The 22,241-nt window shown below is 38.8% G+C and overlaps 3 protein-coding genes across 4 annotated transcripts in view; all 3 read right to left on the bottom strand.

Annotated features, from left to right (window-relative positions):
* The window catches only part of SCP2 (sterol carrier protein 2), a 281,976-nt gene that overhangs the window by 72,365 nt on the left and 187,370 nt on the right, over window positions 1–22,241 (bottom strand). The gene's annotated exons all lie outside the window — the stretch shown is intronic.
* Window positions 352–17,432, bottom strand: LOC139164162 (protein zyg-11 homolog B-like). 2 transcript variants are annotated; one of them, XM_070745912.1, is made up of 14 exons: window positions 17,216–17,432; window positions 13,442–13,603; window positions 10,760–11,514; window positions 8,609–8,749; window positions 8,249–8,425; window positions 7,073–7,137; window positions 5,600–5,699; window positions 5,466–5,519; window positions 5,198–5,359; window positions 5,072–5,119; window positions 3,783–3,980; window positions 3,637–3,698; window positions 2,579–2,676; window positions 352–1,061 (listed from the first exon to the last, which is right to left on the bottom strand). In XM_070745912.1, exons 1-14 carry the CDS (start codon window positions 17,298–17,300, stop codon window positions 874–876), a joined length of 2,295 nt encoding a protein of 764 aa, XP_070602013.1. In that variant the 5' UTR covers window positions 17,301–17,432; the 3' UTR covers window positions 352–873. The 2 variants fall into 2 exon arrangements, with proteins under 2 accessions (XP_070602013.1, XP_070602014.1); XM_070745913.1 differs by having other exon boundaries at window positions 13,442–13,607; window positions 17,216–17,421.
* LOC139164148 (protein zyg-11 homolog B) overlaps window positions 19,955–22,241 on the bottom strand; it is a 36,205-nt gene continuing 33,918 nt past the window's right edge. The window contains exon 14 of the mRNA XM_070745878.1: window positions 19,955–21,675. Coding sequence (XP_070601979.1) covers window positions 21,512–21,675 — 164 coding nt within the window. The 3' untranslated portion in view covers window positions 19,955–21,511. The remainder of the gene's footprint in view (window positions 21,676–22,241) is intronic.

Genomic DNA, 22,241 nt, shown 5'->3' with positions numbered 1-22,241 from the left:
GAGAAAGGAAAGGAGTGACGTCATCGGGTGGAAAAATCGCGATACAGTATAGCGTTTCGCGAAGATTGAGATCGCAAAAATCGAGGGATCACTGTATTTAACACTGTTCTAGAGTGCATGAGATAGTTTAATTCATAATTTTTCCTCACAAGTTTTCCCTTTGCCCATTTTTCCTCAGATATATTGTTTTAACTGTACTAGCAACTTCCCATAAGAGAAATTCACCATCCACTGTATTTTTCTTACACCAATTAATCCAAGCCCACCCACTTTGGGATAATGTAAATGTTACACTCAATGATACCAATAAGAACAGCAAAAAGAAAACTCACTTGGTTCGCTACCATCTAGTGAATTTGATTTTTTGAAAGTTTTATTTTGCATTATGACCAATTTTCTTGGAGAGAAACATGCAATCAGTTAGAAATACCATCGCTGAATATATCTTTTTTTTTAGATAAAATCTAAAAAGTCTCTTGAAAGATTTTTCTTACTGGTAGAAAAATAGTTTGTATACCCATAAAAAAATACAATACCAAAGTGATTAATGCTTACATCATGGCAAACATTTATGTACAATAGACTAAAGCTGGAATCTCTTATTTGGACGTGCACAAGTTCATAACAGTGGTTTGTGACTGGCCTGATAGTTTGCGCAAACTCATTGGTTTGGTAGAAACAAGCCCAATTTTCTTTAGAGTTGGACCTCTGCTCCATTTGTCAATATACAAGAGCCATAAGTTAATGCTAGTTACTGAATACTTGAAAAAGATTCAAGGGGCATTTTTTTATTTTTTTAAAAAAAGGATTGTGAAACATCACCAGCACAGATGTCAACACCATATGGCAGAGGTAGAGATATGACCTCAGTTATCAGTCTGAATGGCCTTGTAGCTCTTTTAAATGTTTAGGCTTCCCATAATATTTCACATGAGTTTCCACATAACATAATATCTTGGCTATTAAACATTGGACATCAGGATCACTCTGGTCATTTTCTTTGATATTATATAAGTGCTGTAGTCCATTCTCGTCTATTAACATTGCACAGTATTTGGCAGCTAAGGAGAAATAAAACTGTTAATTAACATCTTCAAAATAAACATGGCAGTGTTAAAATATGTGAGAATAGGTCGAAAACATTGCATGCTGCAACGTAATCAATTTTGTTTACAGTATCATTAAAACTGCAAATCATGCTGATTTACAATTGCAGTCAAGATTCAGATATAAGGCAAACACACTTCAGTGATTTGGAAATATCTGTCAAGTTCACATACGTCTATCTCCCATTGCTCGTAAGAATTCTTTAACTTTTCATGTGTATGTAGCTGCCTAACTTTTGGGCAGCTTCACAAAGTTCAAAGAAAGAACATTCTATTTAAAAAGAAAAACCCCTCCTCAATCTTCAAAGTGGTAGACATATTATATATCTATATCAATTCCTCAATTTAAAGGAACCCTCCAAAAATTTTCTAATCCAAAGTTTATGGTATCCAGATAATGCTATTCCAAAAGATAAATGCAATGACAGAGGAGATTCACTTCTTAGAGGACACCGCTTACTTGATAAGATATTAAGCAAGTTGAGCCTGTTGATGGAAGACTATGGGAGAGGCAATTCCATAAATAACAACCCCTAAACCATGTAGGTTTATAGAAACATAGAAACATAGAAGACTGACGGCAGAAAAAGACCTCATGGTCCATCTAGTCTGCCCTTATACTATTTCCTGTATTTTATCTTACAATGGATATATGTTTATCCCAGGCATGTTTAAATTTAGTTACTGTGGATTTACCAACCACGTCTGCTGGAAGTTTGTTCCAAGGATCTACTACTCTTTCAGTAAAATAATATTTTCTCATGTTGCTTTTGATCTTTCCCCCAACTAACTTCAGATTGTGTCCCCTTGTTCTTGTGTTCACTTTCCTATTAAAAACACTTTCCTCCTGAACCTTATTTAACCCTTTAACATATTTAAATGTTTTGATCATGTCCCCCCTTTTCCTTCTGTCCTCCAGACTATACAGATTGAGTTCATTAAGTCTTTCCTGATACGTTTTATGCTTAAGACCTTCCACCATTCTTGTAGCCCATCTTTGGACCCGTTCAATTTTGTCAATATCTTTTTGTAGGTGAGATCTCCAGAACTGAACACAGTATTCCAAATGTGGTCTCACCAGCGCTCTATATAAGGGGATCACAATCTCCCTCTTCCTGCTTGTTATACCTCTAGCTATGCAGCCAAGCATCCTACTTGCTTTTCCTACTGCCCGACCACACTGCTCACCCATTATGAGACTTGCAGAAATCACTACCCCTAAATCCTTCTCTTCTGAAGTTTTTGCTAACACAGAACTGCCAATGCAATACTATTATAGATGACAATCAACAACTTGAACCACAACTAGAAGCTGATTGGCAACTAGTACTACTCAGATAGCAGGACTGTTAAATTTAGCATTATTGTTAATTACGAATTGATGCAATAGTTCCAACTTCAGTTTAAAAAGCTAAATAAACATCAAGCTTTTTAAAAACTGGAAGTTTTAAGGCTTATTGAAGGATACCTACGTGTTTTGCAGCAAACATGCAGAATAGCCCACGCAGCCCAGATCTGTACTCCAGGTAATGTGAAGCAGTCAAGCAGTGCGTAAAATGGCTTGAGAGACCTGAAAAGTAAAGAATATTCTAAAAATGTATCAGTCATAAAAAAACAAACGTAAGCATATGTTATATATTGATTTTGTGCTATCAGGTACTTGCATCTTGATATAAATTCTTAAATCATGAAGTCAATGAAGCGACAATGCAACAACCTTTCGCATTTCTAAGCTACCTTGTGATTACCTATTAGTGCAATATGTTGATGTTGGCAATCTGGGCTTCTACAATCCTGAATTAGTACAGTTAATGGCAGGACCTACACAAATGCTTAACCCATTAAATCAGCTATATAAAAAATATAAAATACTAGCCGGTATTGAAATGGAGGAAAAAGGAATAAAAGACTCAACAGTTGGTTCCTCCTTAGCACTCTATAGACACCCCAAGGAGAGATTTTTTTTTAAAATGGCTCATATTAACACACACATACTTCTCTTTTCTCACATCCTATATTTCTGAATTGTATATAAGTATTGCACTGCTAGGAGATAATATTGTAAATATTCCACTGCTAGGAGATAATAATTAGAAGATAATACCAACCAACCAATTTCTAACAGGAAACAGGTTGTCACTTTAAGCAGGGGAAGAGAAAGCATTTGTACCAAGGCACTCCAATTATTTCTAATGCGTTGAAAATGAGCAATAATCTCTAGCACTTTGACTGCATTGGCTTAACAGATCTACCAAAATATGTCCTTTAATCTGGTAAAATTCTACAATCTATGATGTCTGATCAATAAATACACATGTGCATTAAAGCGTTCTGTTTTACATCTTGTTCTCAATGTATTTGATTTTCATTGTTTTCATTGTGTTTAATTAACAGAATATTTTTAAAATCACGTGGGGTGGGAAGCTTGCATATACCAGGAAAGGAATCCACTGGCACATGGGCAGACAGCGTGCAGGGATGCAAACAGTAAGAACAAAATGGTTGTTCAAGATTTATTTTAACACTATACCTATAAGCCGGCAGGGCTACCATCTTGCATTCTGCTGTTGGCCACTTCAACAGGGTTGAATGCTGTAACAGAGAATACAAGTTTAAATACTTCGGGCAACCTTGAAAATGCTTTTCAAGAGAGTTACAGTACTGAATTCACTATACCAGCTTTTCAATAAAAGATCCTCTCAGTTTTTGACTCAATGTCCAGGCTTCTTCACCTCTAGATATCAAATTGGCCGCAATTCCAGCTGCAAAATAGCTGACTTCTATCTCAGCACTGTTCAAGAGTTCACTGACGTGATCCACAAAGTTCTTCTGCATTAGCCTGGGATGAAGCTCTCTCACCTCCGCCACGTTGTTCTTATTAGGATAGGAAAAAAACAACACAACTTAGAAAACAAGACTTTGAAATCAAATGCAAGCATTTGATCATTTACCTTTATAGGTAGTCCTTGTTTAGTGATCCCCAACTCAGTCATTAAGTGGTCATTAAGCAAACCCCTGACTGTGCTTGCTTCAGCTTTCATTTATTTTACAGACATGCAAAAGTCATAAATATGAGGATTGGTTGCAAAGTCACTTTTTCATCACCGCCACAACTGGTTGCTATATGAGGCAGTTGCTACATGAGACTACAGTGTTACCTCGCTTTTCGCGGGGGATGCGTTCTGAGACCGCCCACGAAAGTCGAATTTCCGCGAAGTAGAGATGCGGAAGTAAATACACTATTTTTGGCTATGAACAGTATCACAAACCTTCCCTTAACACTTTAAATTCCTAAATTGCAATTTTCCATTCCCTTAGCAACCATTTAGATTATTACTCACCATGTTTATTTATTAAAGTTTATTTAAAAAAAATATTTACTAAAAGCAGATGAAAGTTTGGCGATGACATATGATGTCATCGGGTGGGGAAAAGGTGGTATAGGGAAAAAACCCACGAAGTATTTTTTAATTAATATTTTTGAAAAACCGTAGCATAGACTTTTTGCAAAGTTCGAACCCGCGAAAATCAAGGGAACACTGTACTTGCATTTTATCTTGATGTTGGTGATGGGTTAAAGGTGAAATAGATTTTGCAGAAGCTTACTACATCCATTCTACTTTTTATTTTAATGTATTTTGCTCCTAAAACTTGCATTGCTCAAAACTGCCATGTTTTGGCTGGCTCATTTCAGGAAGGTTTGAGGACTGCAAGTTACATGGATAGCTGTACTGAATTAAAGTAAAACTTTATGAACTTCAGAGAACAAATGAAAGAAAACCTTATGGAAACTTTTTTGGGAGGAGGGATTCTTTATTTCAATTGGTATTCGTACTTTTTGTCATAGCTGGAGCAGAGAAGGCAAGGAAGAATACTCATAAAGAGATCTATTTTCACCTTAAAAAATTAAGTCATGCTAATTTTATGAAATTATTTTTGCATGCCGCACCTAATTTTGATCTTACCAGGAGGCCAAGAGCTTTGTGTTGTATAGATGAATCAGAAGAAAAAACCTGTAAAGAAAAAAATAACTAAATGTATGTTGTGTTCTATCGCCTTATGTAGTGTACTATCAGAGTTGCCTTGTTTACCTCTAAAACTTCCAAGAAAAGATCCAGTCCTTTGTGGTCCATAAAGTGTGCACACATAGCTGGAGCTTCATCTGTGAGATTCCAAAGCGCACGAAGTGTAAAATGGAAAGTTGCATCTAATTCAGGCTGATTTGTTTTTTGTTCAATAGTTTCAAGCAGTTTCTGTAAAAGAAAAAGATAGCACTACAATTAGTACAATATAAAAATGTGGAAAGTACAAATCCCTTGTACTCTTAACTATTATACAGGGGAGACAGAGAGGACTCACCCCAACAACAATGTTGAATTCTGCGGAAAGTTGTGCTGCTTGATCATCTGAAAGCTAAAAACAAAGCAATTACTTTTAAAGTAATACCCTGGAGAGCTAACGAAAATACTGGATTTAAAAGTAAAGACACATACCTTAAGTCCCAGGACAGAGATTACATTAACTGCAATTCTTTGTATATGTTGATTCTCCTGATTACAAAGCCACTGAACAACAAATTTGGCAGCCACAAACCTACGATGTAAAAACATTTTATGTTTTCATCACATCCAACAGTTTTTAAGCAACTATTTACTTACAAACAAAAATCATATTTTCTATTATATTTAGAAGTGCAAAACTCTTTTGTTATAGTTGCTTGAAGTGGGGTGTCTTTAAAATCTAATTAATAAAATACTAAATAACTAAAATTAAAAACTATATTTTCTAAGAATTATGTATAATACAGGAATATGGTAGATATAACACTTAGTTCTGGTGGGTGTTGTATTTTAAGTTGAGGTGCATTAGTTACCGAATAGGTGATTTTTTTCCCCCCTTAAGAAGACATTGCTAAATATGCCTATCTAATATTTATTTATTTATTTATTTATTTATTTATTTATTCATTCATTCATTCATTCATTCAATTTTTATGCCGCCCTTCTCCTTAGACTCAGGGCGGCTTACAACATGTTAGCAATAGCACTTTTTAACAGAGCTAGGCTATTGCCCCCACAATCCGGGTCCTCATTTTACCCACCTTGGAAGGATGGAAGGCTTGTTCCCATAAGAATTAATTTTAGAGGTGAGGTCAATTCAAATCATTTATCTAATCCCTAAATCAGATAGTTGATTTTGGCTGAATCAGAAAATTGAACACTTGTAAATCAATCTAACAATTCCACAGCCTTTTACACTTTTTTTCAGAACAAATTGAGTTAATGATCAGCGCACACAAATTTTACTATTGATAGATACCAATAATTACAATGCATGCATACAAAATTTTAATCTCTGAACAACGGTTCCTCTATCCAATCTATGCTAAGGGATTTTTAAAATTTTGTCCAAAATGAATAGTTATGGAAAAGCTACATCAATAATGCATTCGTGATATAGTATTTATTTCAATCTGCCATCTATGGATTAATATGGGAGATCTAATTATAAATGGAATGCTAGCCAAGTAAAAACAGATTTTCTGTGTAATACTCCACATGTGTGGAAATTCGGCCTCATAAATATGCCAACTACTTAGTCCAGATTCTTGGTATTCCAATGATACATATTCAGAGGGCCAAATTTTGGTGAGAGGTCACACAAAATTCCACAAAACAATGTTTTAGTTTATTGGCATCACATCTCAATTGAAATGGAATGAGCATTAGAACCAAGAATCTACTCAACATTGTCATTTCATTAGGAAGAGAGGAGATTAGTAAATAATGAATTCACATGCTTGAAAAAGCAGAGCTCTGAATTTCAATTTGGTGATGGGATGCACAGTATGTAAGAAGATAGCTTAATGTCATTAGATAAAAAGGAAAACCTCTTTCATCCAGATTAAGGCTTCACTTTCAGTTGACCCTTTGTTTTGTGAAACATTCAAACTGAATGTCACTCACCTGTTAAATGGAACATCTTGGAGGATCCTGACATTAGATAATGAAAGAAGGCAATTCTTCTGGAGCTGCGTGGAAAGAAGAAAAAAAAAAGACACTTCAATATTATGAAAATGGGATATTCAGCACATGATTAGTTGTTCATGAAATGGTCAACTACAAAGTGTATGCTGTTAGTGCTTTGAAGCTTAAAGGAAAGGAAATTATTTCTAAATAAAATAACAGTGCTTTTGAATGGTATGTCAAACAACTTTTAAAACATGGAGTGGGTAAATCCAGCTAGGCCAGAAGCAATGGGTAGGCCACAGAATCCTTTGCGGCATATTGATGAATGAAAAGCATAAGCAAAAACTTTGCATTTTTCTCCCAGAAAAGATCGATGTAAGTGAAAAAAATGTAATGTATGACGGTTGACGGTCATCTGCACCTCTTTAACTGTCTGGTTTGGTGCTGCAACCCAACAGGACCAACACAGACTTCAGGGGATAATCAGAACTACAGAAAAAACAATTGCTGACAACCTGCCTTCCATTGAGGACCTGTATACTGCACGAGTCAAAAAGAGGGCGGGGGAAATATTTACTGACCCCTCACATCCTGGACACAAACTGTTTCAACTCCTACCCTCAAAACGTCGCTACAGAGCACTGCACACCAAGACAACTAGACACAAGAACAGTTTTTTTCTGAATGCCATCACTCTACTAAACAAATAATTCCCTCAACACTGTCAGACTTTCTACTAAATCTGCACTTCTATTCTACTAGTTTTTCTCATCATTCCTATCACCCATTTCCTCCCATGTTGACTGTATGACTGTAACTTGTTGCTTATATCCTAAGATTTTTATTAATATTGCTTCTTCATTGCTTATTTGACCCCTATGACAATCATTACATGTTGTACCACATGATTCTTGACAAATGTATATTTTATTTTATGTACGCTGAGAGCATATGCACCAAGACAAATTCCTTGTGTGTCCAATCACACTTGGCCAATAAAAATTCTATTCTATTCTATTCTATTCTATTGACAATGAAACAGGATCTTTAAGGGGCCTGTTTATCCTCTCAGCAAAGGAATTCAAAATTAGCTGCATCAAGTACATAGTAGGAGTGATTTGTGCAAACTTGCGTGTGTGTTTTTGAACAGGATGTCCTACTCTATAAACTTACCTGCCTTTGTTCAGGAAACGTTTCCATGGCTTTAAGGAGCAGCTGAATTACACTGGAGAGCAGACGAACAGGCATGCCGGCTGCTAGGCCTTGCTTAGTTAAATTAAGGACACAGGCGCTAGCAGTTAATTGCACTGCCAAATCCAAAGGGTGATTCCTCATTCCAATAATCACAAGCTACGAGATGAAAAAGACAGTAATGAGAACTTTTAATACATTATACAGTTTGATAAGACAAGAAAAAAATCAAAGATCACAAACCTATTTGTATCTTTAACTTTTAAATAATGATATCTATTGAATAGGGTCAAACTTCAACAATTGCCAAGCCATTGTTTCTTTCAAATTAAACTCCCTCACCTTTAAAATTTCAGGCTTTGTGATTTTCATAAAACAGGTTTGCAGAAAAAGATGAAAGAAGGCCTCCTTCACAAATACTGGCCTTTCGTTGTAGCGTTTCAGAGCTTCTAAAATCTGCATTTCATTTTCTCCTCCCGATACCTTTCAACATATGAAGATTTCATTCCTTTAGTGTAACTCGATCAGAATAAATTTAGTAGTTAGCATAGTCTTGCAACAATAAAGTTGGAAGGCAAACACTCAAATCCTATGTACTGTATTTTTCAGACTATAAGACGCCCTGGTATATAAGACGCACCAAGATTTCAAAGAGGTAAGTAAGAAAAAAATAGTTTTTATCCTCCCTGGCCGCTAGGAGCACTCTGCAAGCTCCCAAACCCTCTGCGTGCCTGGTTTTTGTGCAAATTTGGGCCATTTTTTGCAAAAACAGGGACATTTTTGCCTTCCCCCAGCCCCTAGGAGCACTCTGCAGGACTCACAAAGCCTCTGCACACCCTGGTTTTTTTGCAAAAATGAACTTGTTTTTCACCTGTTTTTGCCAAAAATGGGGCACGCAGAAGGTTTGGGAAACCTGTAAAGTCCTCCTGGGGGCTGGACGAAGGCAAAAATGCACAGAGGGTTTGAGAGGCCTGCAGTGCTCCTGGGGGCTTGGAAAAGGGAAAAATGCCCCCGGGTTTTCACTGGGGTTTGCAAAAATGAGGTGCACAGAGGGTTTGGAAGGCCTGCAGAGTCCTTGTGTTTTTGCTTTCCTCCAGCCTCCAGGAGCACTCTGAAGGCCTCCCAAACCCTCTGCGCACCCCATTTTTGCAAAAAACGGGCCCATTTTTCACAAAAATGGGACACGGGACTGGGCTTCATGAGGCCAAAAATGGCTGTATTCAGTGTTTAAGAAACACTGACATTTCCACCCTCTTTTTTTGGGGTGTGGGGGGTGTGTGCGACTTATACTCCAAAACATACGGAAATATTTTTAAGGCAGCAGCCCCCCAACCTTTTGGGCACCAGGGACCGGTTCCATAGAGAGATTTTTCTGCAGACAGGTGGGGGCCTGGTTTCACATTCTGGCTGCATCCCAATTTTTGGCATGCCATGACCCGGTGCCAATCCACAGACAATGGGTTGGGGGCTCCTGCTTTAAAGCACAGAATCACTTTTGGCATTTTTCTCCATTCCACTAAGCTGAAATAGTTAAGCTGTACTGAATTATGAGTTAATCAGCAAGGCTGACAAGGAACTGCTTTTAGAGAAAAATGATCTAAAGGTTTTGAGATGCACAGTACATGACTTTCCCACCCAATCTATGACTTACTTAGCCACTGCTTTTATTAAAAGCAAACGTGGGTCAGCCTGTTACATTTTGGAGGAACCTTATGGATTTCCCAGCATTTGTATAATGACATAAAAATCAAACTTCGGGTTTTGTTAATATTACATCAGATCTTTTTTCAGTTGAAGGGAGGAAAATGGGTTTTCAGCTAACAACAGGTTTATCTTTTGGTTTGAGAACAGGCAAAAGTCGTAAATCTTTTGTGTTAGTACAAGAAAGCTGTTAGTTATTTAGTTACATTCTTTAAGCTTCTTTTTTTAATAATGCAGTGGTACCTTTACCTAAGAACGCCTCAACTTCCGAACTTTTCTAAATAAGAACCAGATGTTCAAGAATTTTTTGCCTTGTCTCAAGAAGCATTTTCCACTTACAAACCCGAGCTTCCGAAACTGTAACCAGAAAAGGCAGGGAGAAGCCTCCGTGGGGCCTCTCTAGGAATCTCCTGGGAGGAAACAGGGCCGGAGAAGGCGGGGAGAAGCCTCCATGGGGCCTCTCTAGGAATCTCCGGGGAGGAAACAGGCCCGCCACTCTCCCTGTGGTTTCCCCAATCGCACACATTATTTGCTTTTACATTGATTTCTATGGGAAAAACTGCTTCTTCTTACAAACTTTTCTACTTAAGAACCTGGTCACGGAACGAATTAAGTTCGTAAGTAGAGGTACCACTGTATAATCATTTTTAAGAAAGAAATCTTGGTAACATCAATGTTATTAATTCTATGCTGCCAATAAATTAACTACAGCTACAGTTAGGTTTTCAAATCATGCAATCTTCAGGTTTATCAATTATCACTCTAGCTGCAGCGCATTTCAGTGGTCCCAACCTTCAATCTTCCTTGTCCAGAAAGGAACTCTGTGAATCCAGCTGCTGTACCTAACAAACCTATAAAGTGCATTTGTGGCCGCTGTCTGACAAAAGCTTCTACAGCTTCATCAGTAATCGATTTGTTCCCTGAAATGTCCAAAGACACAAGATTGGGCAGAATGTCCTTTTGCCTTAGCAAACAAAAGGCAATCTCGGATCCAGAATACTGATTGTCTGAGATATCAAGGTGAACCAGATACTTTAGTCCTCTGATGACATCTAAGAATTTGGCGGTAGGCATTTTCAAACATTTCAAACTGTACATTGTTAGAGATTTCAGACAATTCCTGCAGGCGAGAAGTGCAGATATATTTGTAACAGACGTGTTGGATATGTTCAAGCTTTCTAATTTTGGCAGGGTAGCAACATCTGCTAGATGTTCATCTCCGAACAACACATTTGTAATACTCAAAAAACGAAGACCAGGGAACTGACTAAAGAATCTTTCACACGAATTTGTAGGAAAAAGAGTTAATGAATCCAAGACAAGGCACTGGAGATTGTTCTGGATCCATTTACTGCTTCCCAGTCCCTTCACAACATCTGCAATGGTAACAGTTTCATTCATTCCTGCAGCATCAAGCTGTACTAGTTTATGATGGCAGAAGGCCTTCTTGAAGGATTGGGCTGAGATTTTCGCTTTGCGGATGCAAGCTTGCTTCAAACGAATTTGGTTGCCTTGGAAAATGCCCACAGTACCATCATTTAACGACTCTGGTAGTAAAGGGGGAAAAAAGATATACATCAGACCAAGCAAAGTTCTGAAATCAGTTCAACCGTATGACAATGATAAAAACTTCCACAAGTTAAAGTTGACTCCTGATAATGCATATACAGTGATCTCTCGATTAGCACGGGGGTTACGTTCCAAGACCTCCCGCGCTAATCGATTTCCGCGTTATAGTGGTGCGGAAGTAAAAACCACCATCTGCGCATGCGCGCCATTTTTTTCATGGCCGCACATGCGCAGATGGTGGAGTTTGCGTGTGGGCGGCGGGGAAGACCAAGGGAAGGTTCCTTCAGCCGCCCAACAGCTGATCTGCTCCGCAGCGCGGAAGCAGCGAGGAGCCGAAGATGGGGTTTCCCCGTTGCCCAGGCAAAGGGGAAACCCCATCTTCGGCTCCTCGCTGCTGCCGCGCTGCGGAGCGGATCAGGTGTTGGGCGGCTGAAGGAACCTTCCCTTGGTCTTCCCGCCGCCCAGGCAAAGGGGAAACCCCAAGATCGCTTGCCGCTTGCCGCTTGCCGTATTGCAGCTTGGAGCCTTGCTTCGCCTCCTTCGCTGCAATACGGCAAGCGGCAAGCGATCTTGGGGTTTCCCCTTTGCCTGGGCAGCGCTGGGGCCATGCGGAGCCGCTCATCTAGGGGGGCGTGGACCGGCAAGGTGCCCTCCGCTCTCTCTCTTTCTCTCCCTGTTACCGGTGTGGTATAAGAGAGAGAAAGAGAAAGGAGGGCGACTTGCCAGTCCACGCCCCCCTGGATGAGCGGCCCCGCATGGCCCCAGCGCCAGACTCCGCCGTTGCCTCTGCCCTTGTTCGGCTCTGCAGCTGAGAGGCCACGTCCACCCCCTCCTCGGTGTCCCCGGCACCCAGCGTCCCCACGCCGCCTCCACCTCCCGGTATTGCGCCCGACCTCTGCCTCTCTCTTTCTCTCTCATATACCACGCCGGCAACAGGGAGAGAAAGAGAGAGAGAACTAGCGCGGACTTATTTTTTAATTAATATTTTTTGAAAAACCGCGTTGCAGCATTTCGCGCTAATCGAGACCGTGCTAATCGAGGGATCACTGTACAGTGTTTCCTCAATTTTCGCGGGTTCGAACTTCACAAAAAGTCTGTACCACGGTTTTTCAAAAATATTAATTAAAAAATACTTCGTGGGTTTTTTCCCTATACCACGGTTTTTCCCGCCCGATGACATCATATATCATCGCCAAACATTCACCCGCCTTTAATAAATATTTTTAAAAATAAACTTTAATAAATAAACATGGTGAGTAATAATCTAAATGGTTGCTAAGGGAATGGGAAATTGCAATTTACGGGTTTCAAGTGTTAAGGGATGGCTTGTGATACTGTTCATAGCCAAAAAGAGTGTATTTACTTCCACACCTCTACTTCGCGGAAATTCAACTTTCGCGGGCGGTCTCGGAATGCATCCCCCACGAAAATCGAGGGAACACTGTATGTCACTTTCTTGGCAGCACAACAGAAGTAGTTGACTACTGCCTTCTTCCAGATTGTTTTTTGCAACTTCACAAGTTATGCAACAGCCACTAAAATTCCCAAGAGGTTGCACATCCCAGCACTAACTACAACCAAACATATTCAATTTCCAAAATCAGCCAAGGTGAGCTACGAACTGCCATCGGGTAAAGCTCTATTAAGAAACGATACCTGTATTTTCCAAGTAGTCCAAGCTAACCCTTAAGTAATCCTCATGTTATGATGAAAATTGAGACTGGATTGCCATTGTTAAACAATGCTTAACTATATGTGCTGCTGAATCATGGACTATTTTCCTGAATCCTTAGAGGCCCCAAATGTGAAATAAAACAGAATTAAGAGTTCTAATTTATGAGCAATCCCATATCCAGAAACCTGCTTTGTTAACATTTTATCTCTTTTGGTCCAGAAATCTCTTACCTTGATAAGCCATTATTTGCAGCAGTCGATCAGCTACTTCTTGTGGAAGCCTTTGAGATTCTTTCAAGCACAGCGATCCGTCTGGTCTTTCTGTACAGAATTTTGCCAGATCATTAACCAAGACATTCAAGCAGATGTCCACTAGAGAATATGGAGAAGCTTCTGCCTGCCATACATAAAATACATAATGACATCAACCAGGAAATAACGTTCCAAGGATTGATTATACTTGTCAACTTGTATTTGAAACAAGATCTCCAATAGGCACGATACAGATATGAACAATCCAGCTTCAGCAGGAGCACATATCTACAGGTGGTCTTCATTTAATGACCACTCATTCAGCAACTGCTTAAAATTATGACAGTGCTGAATGAGGACTTAGGAACTGACCTTGTAGTTGTATCCATTGCAACTTTAGCTGCCAGATTCTGACAGCAAGTTCAATGGGAAGTTAGTATCATGGCTCAAAAACCATCTAGAAGGGATGTATTTTGAGCAACAAAATTACGTTAGGTCAGTGCTTTCCACCCACATTTCAGGGAGAAGTTTTAAACTCTTAACAGAGGACTCAATTGCGTTTCCTGTACAACTCAAGCCCCCAAAGCATTAGTTTCACTTCCCGGTAATTTGTATTGCCAAAAGCTAAATTCTGAAAAATGCTCTTATCACCACTATAAACATTTATGTTTAAAGAAGATCCTCACTGAAGCATAGCCCATGTATAAGCAGCATTTTAGACCACTCAGTCCTATCAAGACTCGAGTGGCTGTGACTGTTTGAATTGCCCAGATCTGCAGATATTCCACCTTTAACCTTCCCTCTTCAAGCTTGCTATGCAACCTGGGGCTTTTCTTGGGAGTCACAATCCCTCAGAAAAGCCTGTGTCCAACTCTACTTTGTGTCTCAAAATAGATTCTCAACCTGGGGGTCAGGATCCCTTTGGGGGTCAAATGACCATGTCACAGGGGTCACCTAAAAGCATGGGAAAAGACAAATTTCCCATGGTGTTAGGAACTAAAGATTATATTCTGGCACCCTAGAACATACTTTTACAATCCAACCAATCAGGCATTTACAGTGTGGGTGTCCCTTTAATCTTCCTGCCAATCAGCTTAAAGTTCTGTTGGGAGAATTGGCGCTAGACGTATGGTTGGGGGTCACCACAACATGGGGAACTGTATTAAGGGGTCGTGGCATTAGAAACATTGAAAACCACTGCCTTAGACCCTAGTCCCCTGGCCAAACGAATGTAGTTTATGGTTTTTGTGTGAATGGCAATAACTTATTTTAATACTGTGGGGAGGGCGATTATTAACTGTTTTAATATGTATGGTATGCTTGTGTTGTATGGTTTTAATGATGGGTTTCTTAGATGTTTTTTAAATATTAAATTTGTTATATTGTTATATTGTTACTATTGTTGTGAGCCGCCCCGAGTCTGCGGAGAAGGGCAGCATTCAAATCTAATAAATTATTATTATTATTATTATTATTATTATTATTATTATTAAAATTAATTTAAATTAATCAGGCATGGGGAAATTGATTCCCCAGGCCGTTTCGATTTAATGCATGGTTTGTCTGGGATGTATGACTGTTTTTATATTAAGGGTTTTAAACTGTTTTTATCATTGGATTTGTACTGTGTTTTGTTGTTGTGAGTGCATATAAATATAAACAAATAAACAAACTCCCCCGCGAGAGCTATTGCCTTGCAATCTTACTTTCCAGATAACCCTTGTATGACTCATGCCCTACATCAGTGTTTCCCAACCTTGGCAACTTGAAGATATCTGGACTACAACTCCCAGAATTCTTCAATTTTCAATTCTTCAAAATATCTTCAATTTGCCATGGTTGGGAAACACTGCCCTACGTTGCTCCAATGTCCTAAAAACGCTTCTTGGAAATTCAATAAAGGATTCTATAAAGGAAAAGTCAACCCTGTGTGTAAAAGAGCCATGGTGGCGCAGTGGTTAGAGTGCAGTACTGCAAGCTACTTCTGCTGATGACTGGATGCTCAGCACTTTGGCAGATCAAATCTCAGTAGGCTCAAGGTTGACTCAGCCTTCCATCCTTGCGAGGTGGGTAATACGAGGACCCAGATTAGAAACACAGAAACATAGAAGACTGACGGCAGAAAAAGACCTCATGATCCATCTAGTCTGCCCCTATACTATTTTCTGTATTTTATCTTAAGATGGATATATGTTTATCCCAGGTATGTTTAAATTCAGTTACTGTGGATTTATCTACCACGTCTGCTGGAAGTTTGTTCCAAGGATCTACTACTCTTTCAGTAAAATAATATTTTCTCATGTTGCTTTTGATCTTTCCCCCAACTAACTTCAGATTGTGTCCCCTTGCTCTTGTGTTCACTTTCCTATTAAAACACTTCCCTCCTGGACCTTATTTAACCCTTTAACATATTTAAATGTTTCGATCATGTCCCCCCTTTTCCTTCTGTCCTCCAGACTATACAGATTGAGTTCATTAAGTCTTTCCTGATACATTTTATGCTTAAGACCTTCCACCATTCTTGTAGCCCATCTTTGGACCCGTTCAATTTTGTCAATATCTTTTTGTAGGTGAGGTCTCCAGAACTGAACAGATTGTTGGGGACCAGAGCTTACAAAACTTTTGCCAGACCCATCCTCGAATACAGCTCATATGTTTGGAACCCATATCGCATCTCAGACATTAACACCCTTGAAAATGTCAAAAGATTCTTCACCAGAAGAGCCCTTCACTCCTCCACTCGAAATATAATACCCTATGAGACTAGACTTTCAATCCTGGGTCTAGAAAGCTTAGAACTAAAATGCCTTAAACATGATCTAAGTATTGCCCACAAGATCATATGCCGCAACGTCCTGCCTGTTGGCGACTACTTCAGCTTCAACCACAACAACACAAGAGCACACAACAGATTTAAACTTAATATTAACCGCTCCAAACTTGACTGTAAAAAATATGACTTCAGTAACCGAGTTGTCGAAGCGTGGAACTCATTACCGGACTCCATAGTGTCATCCCCAAACCCCCAACACTTTACCCTTAGATTATCTACGGTTGACCTATCCAGATTCCTAAGAGGTCAGTAAGGGGCGAGTACAAGTGCACTAGAGTGCCTTCCGTCCCCTGTCCTATTGCTCTCCTATATCTCCTATTTCTTTCTTCTATTCCTATATCTTTTCTTCTATTATTTCATTGATATGTTCTATTACTATATCTTCTCTTCTATTCTTTCTTAGATATATTTTACTATGAGTATCTCCTCTATAACCTTCATCATGTATTTTACTATGTGTTTGTGTGTATACACACACACACACTATCCTAGTCTCCCTTAATTTTCAAATTCAGCAAAACAAAAAAACCCCATGTGACATATGTGTGTATGTGTGTGTGTGTGACATATATATATATATATATATACACACACACACACACACTAAAACTCTCATTGTGTATTGGACAAAAATAAATAAATATAAATAAATAAATAAATTCTAAGCTGACTCTGTAAACCACTTAGAGAGGGCTGTCAAGCACTGTGAAAGGGTATAAAAGTCTAAATGCGATTGCTATGAAAGATTAAACGGATTGCCGGACACGTCCTGCCCCCACGGAAGAGATGCTTTGGTCCTCGAAGCCGCTTCGCCCCTCCACCGTCTCCCTTCTCGGCTTCCCTGGCTTTTCCCCCCGCGCTCTCCTCATCTCCGTCCTCTACTCTCGCCGTTTTTTAAAGCCGCCTCCTGCTCAGCTCACCTGCACAACCGGGCAGTCTCCGGAAAGGGGGAGCGGGGCTCGTTGGCGGATCTGCAGGAAGCGAACCATGGCAAACAGCCGGCATCCACCTTCCTCCCACCCCCACCCCCACCCGCACCCAAACCGGAAATCCGACGGGGACCCACCACCGGAAGCGACCTGACTTGAAAACGAGAACTACCCTTAGCCGCCCAAAATTAGGACGCGAAGTCCGCTCTTCTATGACATCCGGACTTCAACTCCCAGAATTCCTGAGCTAGCATGACCGGCTAAGGATTTCTGGGAGTTGCAGTCCGCAAGTCATGGAAGAGCTCACTTTGCCTACACCTGCAGTCGGTCACCAATAGGGGGAAAAAAGGATGTCTCGCTGACCAGGGAAGCGGAGTCGATTGTCGAGCGAACGGATGAAGGACCTTGGTTCTGGCAGAAAGCCGGAAGGGCTGCAATTCTTTTCGTTGGAACGGTGTGTTGCGTAAAGAAACACGTGCTTTGGGTGTTTATATTGCTAAAGTTTGGTGTTAGGCTGAGATTTTTTTTTCTTCGTGCGGTTTTTTTTTAGATGCAGGAACGATTTTAATAATTTTAACGATTTTTGCATATGTCTGGATTCAGGAAATAAAAGTAGAGGTCATCCTAGTGAAGACATTTATCAGAAATACCAAGGATATGGGATCAAGAATAGAACAAGTCGTCAAAACATGGCCAAATAAAGCAAAAAAACCCGGAATGGACGTGTTTGTGTAGTCTTCAAGAAATGAGCTTGGGTTAATGGGAAAATAGATATAGGATTAGATATATAAAATAAGATTAAGCTATATAAGGGGCGTGCATAAGTGCACTTTTGTGCCTAATGTCCCTGTCCTACTGTTTTATTATCCTTTCTATTATTACGTTCTACTTACGTTATGTTATGTTATGTTAATATGTACTATAATACTATACTTGTTTGACAAATAAATAAATAAATAAAATAAATATGACTGGGCTATAACAAATATGTAAAAATAGTTATGTAATAAATTATGAGCACAATAAGAATCGTAACACCGATTAGGTCCCACAGAGTTGGCCTTCTCCGGGTCCTGTCAACTAAACAATGTCGTTTGGCAGGTCCCAGGGGAAGAGCCTTCTCTGTGGTGGCCCCGACTCTGGAACCAGCTCCTTCCTGAGATTAGAACTGCCCCCACCCTCCTTGCCTTTCGTAAACTCCTTAAAACCCACCTTTGCCGCCAGGCATGGGGGAATTGAGATATCTCCCCTGGGCCTATACAATTTATGTATGGTATGTTTGTTTGTAGGTCTGCTTAATAACAGGATTTTTAAAATGTTTTTAAATTATTAGATTTGTCATGAATTGTTTTATTGCTGTTGTGAGCCGCCCCGAGTCTATGGAGAGGGGCGGCATACAAATCTAATAAATAAACAGATTTGTTACACAAATGGCCAATGTTTTAAATGTCTTTGTTTTGTGTGTCATGCGTATGTTTATAAATAAAACTCTATTTTTTAAAAAAGAATTGAGCTTGCAACTGTTGCACCTAATTGTAGTTTAATCCAGATTGTAGGGGAGATCACCAGGAAGTTCTAAAATGTAAACTAGACTAGGAAATTAATAAACATCCCAAGGGAGGGTAATGTCAACATACATTATTATCAAGTAAACAGACATGGCCAAAGATCACCAGGAGGTAAACGAAACTAGAAAAAGAGGATCCACTTGTTTGCCTAAAACTAGTTTTCCAGGTATGCACAATTCCTTGAAACTTGAAGTACCCACCAGGCTAGATTCTCACATTACATTAAAGAAAAAAAGCTGGCTAGTTTGCAGTTCAGTGTTTTGTGCCAATGCAGCCAGACTACCAAGAATATTCTCAGTAAGAGAAGCTGTGTTGCTTAATTCAAACTTCCATGATGGACACTTTAAAATTAAGTAGAATTGAAACAAGGTTTTATCACCAGTTTCTTTTAGCACATTTCTGAAATGCCAAATTTGAGTCTTGGCTGTATTCTATCAAACCTATTTATGACGTTTATATTTGCAACTCAAACCAGGAATTTGATGTTGCATGTTTGATGTTGTGGACTTATCCTTTTGACATTTTTTCAAGTTCAGATGTATCTTAAATTCACCAAAGGGAATAAAGAAAGATTTTTTTAAAAAAATGTTGGGGCACAGACCAGTAGAGGCAGACATTGTTACTATACCATTTGCTTTTTAAAATTCTAATTATAATAGCTCTACTCAGCTATTTTTATTTTTCTTCAGTGAGTCTATGAATATCATTTTGAAGATGGATGATAAAAATTAAGTTACCACACGTGGTTTGAATTTCAGAAGACATCTAAGAACTCTTTCAAATTCTTGTTCCCATTCTATCCAAATTCTTGGAGTCAGATCATAATTGTGTGTGTGTGTATATATGAATAGTAAAAAAAAAAAGCTTAATCCTGGGATTCATTCGATCATGTGGATTGTTAGAAATATAGCTAGTAAAGATAGACTATTATCATATTTGAGATTAAAATCAGAATGAAAGAAATGAGATATTTTATATGTAGATTTTTTAAAATCCCAGAAATATGAGATACGTAGGTGGTTTATGAATGGAAGGATCATCTGGGCCCACATTTGAGGCAGGGCAAATTATACAATTAAAGACTCGCTGGGAAGTATTCTTTTTTTAAAAAAATGTGATTTATAAAAAAATGAAAAGAAAGAAATCAGGATAGGAGCCATAATTCACATATAAACCTATCTCAGGTTAGAGTTCTTTTATTTTGAGAGGCTTTCTCTGAAATAATTGAAGTTCAAGACTGTAGCCTTAAGATACAATTTTATGCAAATGTTCTAAGAGTCTCTCATTGAATTTAAAACTTATTTCTGAAAATTATAGACATAAAACCACATAATTAGCTTCCATAGATTGAAAACTATTGTCATTTCTCCTGTAACCAGATTATCTCTCACTAAAATATAATGTTGGCCATCAGATAGCTTCCTCACACATTAGGAGAAGTACATAGTGCACTTCTTTGGAAGTAAGCCTCAGCCAAACCAAGATTTGTTGACATCTATTTTAGAGTGGACTTTGTGTTGCTGTTTTCATCTCATTCCATTAAGCATCAACACATATGCATTAATTGAGTTTTTAATCATGGAATGTTTTATGTAAAAAAAAATTAATATACCACACAAGAATGTAATTTACACCAGACTTTACATAAAATGTTGGGTGAGATTTTGTATGGCATTGCCTTCCACATAAAGCTCACAGCACAAATACTGACAAGGTATTTATGAGAAAGAACAAAGCTATTAACAGTCTGTCATAAATAAGGTGATTAGATGTACAATCCCATAAATTGAGTAAATTTCCCCCAGCAGTTCTTTTGGTAGAAAATTTTAGTTTTCTATACTCTTTTTTCAAATTTACACTTAGTTACAAGTGTAGCAACATAATATATTCTCTTTTTTTGTAATTATAATTATAATTCAACATTCTTCCTCCATGGATACTTTCATCAAAGTACTGGTATATTACAGAAAGAAAGAAAAAAAAACCATCCTGTGGTTTGAAATTCAGATGTTTCTGCTAAAAAGCTTTCATGAAATATTAGTAGAAACTGAAGAATCCAGCAGGAATCCCCAAATTTTGCAATTTGTGGACTTCAACTCCTAGATTTCTCCAGCCACCTGGCTGGAGAATTCTGGGACTTGAAGTCCACAAGTCTTAAAGTTGCCAAGATTGAAGACCTCTGGTTTAAAGGGTTCACAGAAGAACAAACATCCCTGGTCACCTTACTCATAACCTGTTGGGTTTTAATGTATGAATTTATGAAAGTGTTTTGAGCTGTATAGTGCTGACATTACAAGCACAAACAGGTTTTTTTTTCAAATACTGAATCAGTGGATAGTTCTAGTGAAACACAACTATTTTGAAGGGATGAAGCAAGCAGAAATAATTTTCTGATGAACTCACACAACCTACAGGTTTAATTTCGAATGTGCATTTGAATGGCACCATTTCCACTTGTCCACAACCAGAGGTGATACCAGCAGATATTACCAATTAGGAATTTTTCCCCCAAATCCTCTTGACAACCCCTTAATGTCGAAGGCCTGTTAAAGATAACATGTATTAGCCCTGCTTCCATACCAGCTGACAAAACATTAATGGTGATCACTTTTATCAACATTATTCCAACCAGACACATTTCAGTAAGGGATGATGAGAGGATAATTTGCACACCTATTCCCTGTTTTCATTCAATTTAGCTTATCTTCAATTTGTTTTTTTAATAAGGAGGTGGCCGTCCATGTCGCAAAATATGTTTTTCTAAGCTATCCAAGATAGAGACAGCAATTCGTTGAACATCTGCATCAGTCTGGCTGTTTTCCTTGATGTTAAACAAATGATGCAATCCACCTTCTTCAATTAACATACTGCAGTACCTGGCAGCTGAAATGACAAAAAGAGAAAGATCCAATAAAATCAAGAGTCTAGAATTTCACTTTCTTGTTTCCATCAAGATTCACGTATAACTTCTACATATTTAAATTCCAGTTAAGCTGCCTATGAATTTATCAAAATTATTTTGTGAAGTGTAATTGTCACAAGGCATCCTCAGTTCTCCACTATACTATTCACCTCTTGAAGAAGTTAACATAATCTTCCAAGGCATACCCATGTTTCTCCATCACTCCGCGGGCTACATTGGCTGCCGATTAGTTTCCGGACACAATTCAAAATGTTGGTCATGACCTACAAAACCCTATATGGCATTGGACCAGATTACCTCCGAGACCACACGAATCCCTTCTTCCGCATGAATCTCAGTGTCCGGTCAGGTCCCACAGAGTTGGCCTCCTCAGGGTCCCATCAACCAGACAATGTCGGTTGACGGGACCTAGGGGAAGAGCCTTCTCTGTGGGGGGCCCAGCCCTCTGGAATCAGCTCCCCCCGGAGATTCGCACTGCCCCCACCCTCCTTGCCTTCCAAAAAAGTATAAAGACTTGTCTATGCCA

This window comes from Erythrolamprus reginae, chromosome 3 (genome assembly GCF_031021105.1).
Source record: "Erythrolamprus reginae isolate rEryReg1 chromosome 3, rEryReg1.hap1, whole genome shotgun sequence".
Classification (NCBI taxonomy): domain Eukaryota; kingdom Metazoa; phylum Chordata; class Lepidosauria; order Squamata; family Dipsadidae; genus Erythrolamprus; species Erythrolamprus reginae.
The sequence above is the reverse complement of the archived record's forward strand: the minus strand, read 5'-3'. Positions and strand labels throughout refer to the sequence as shown.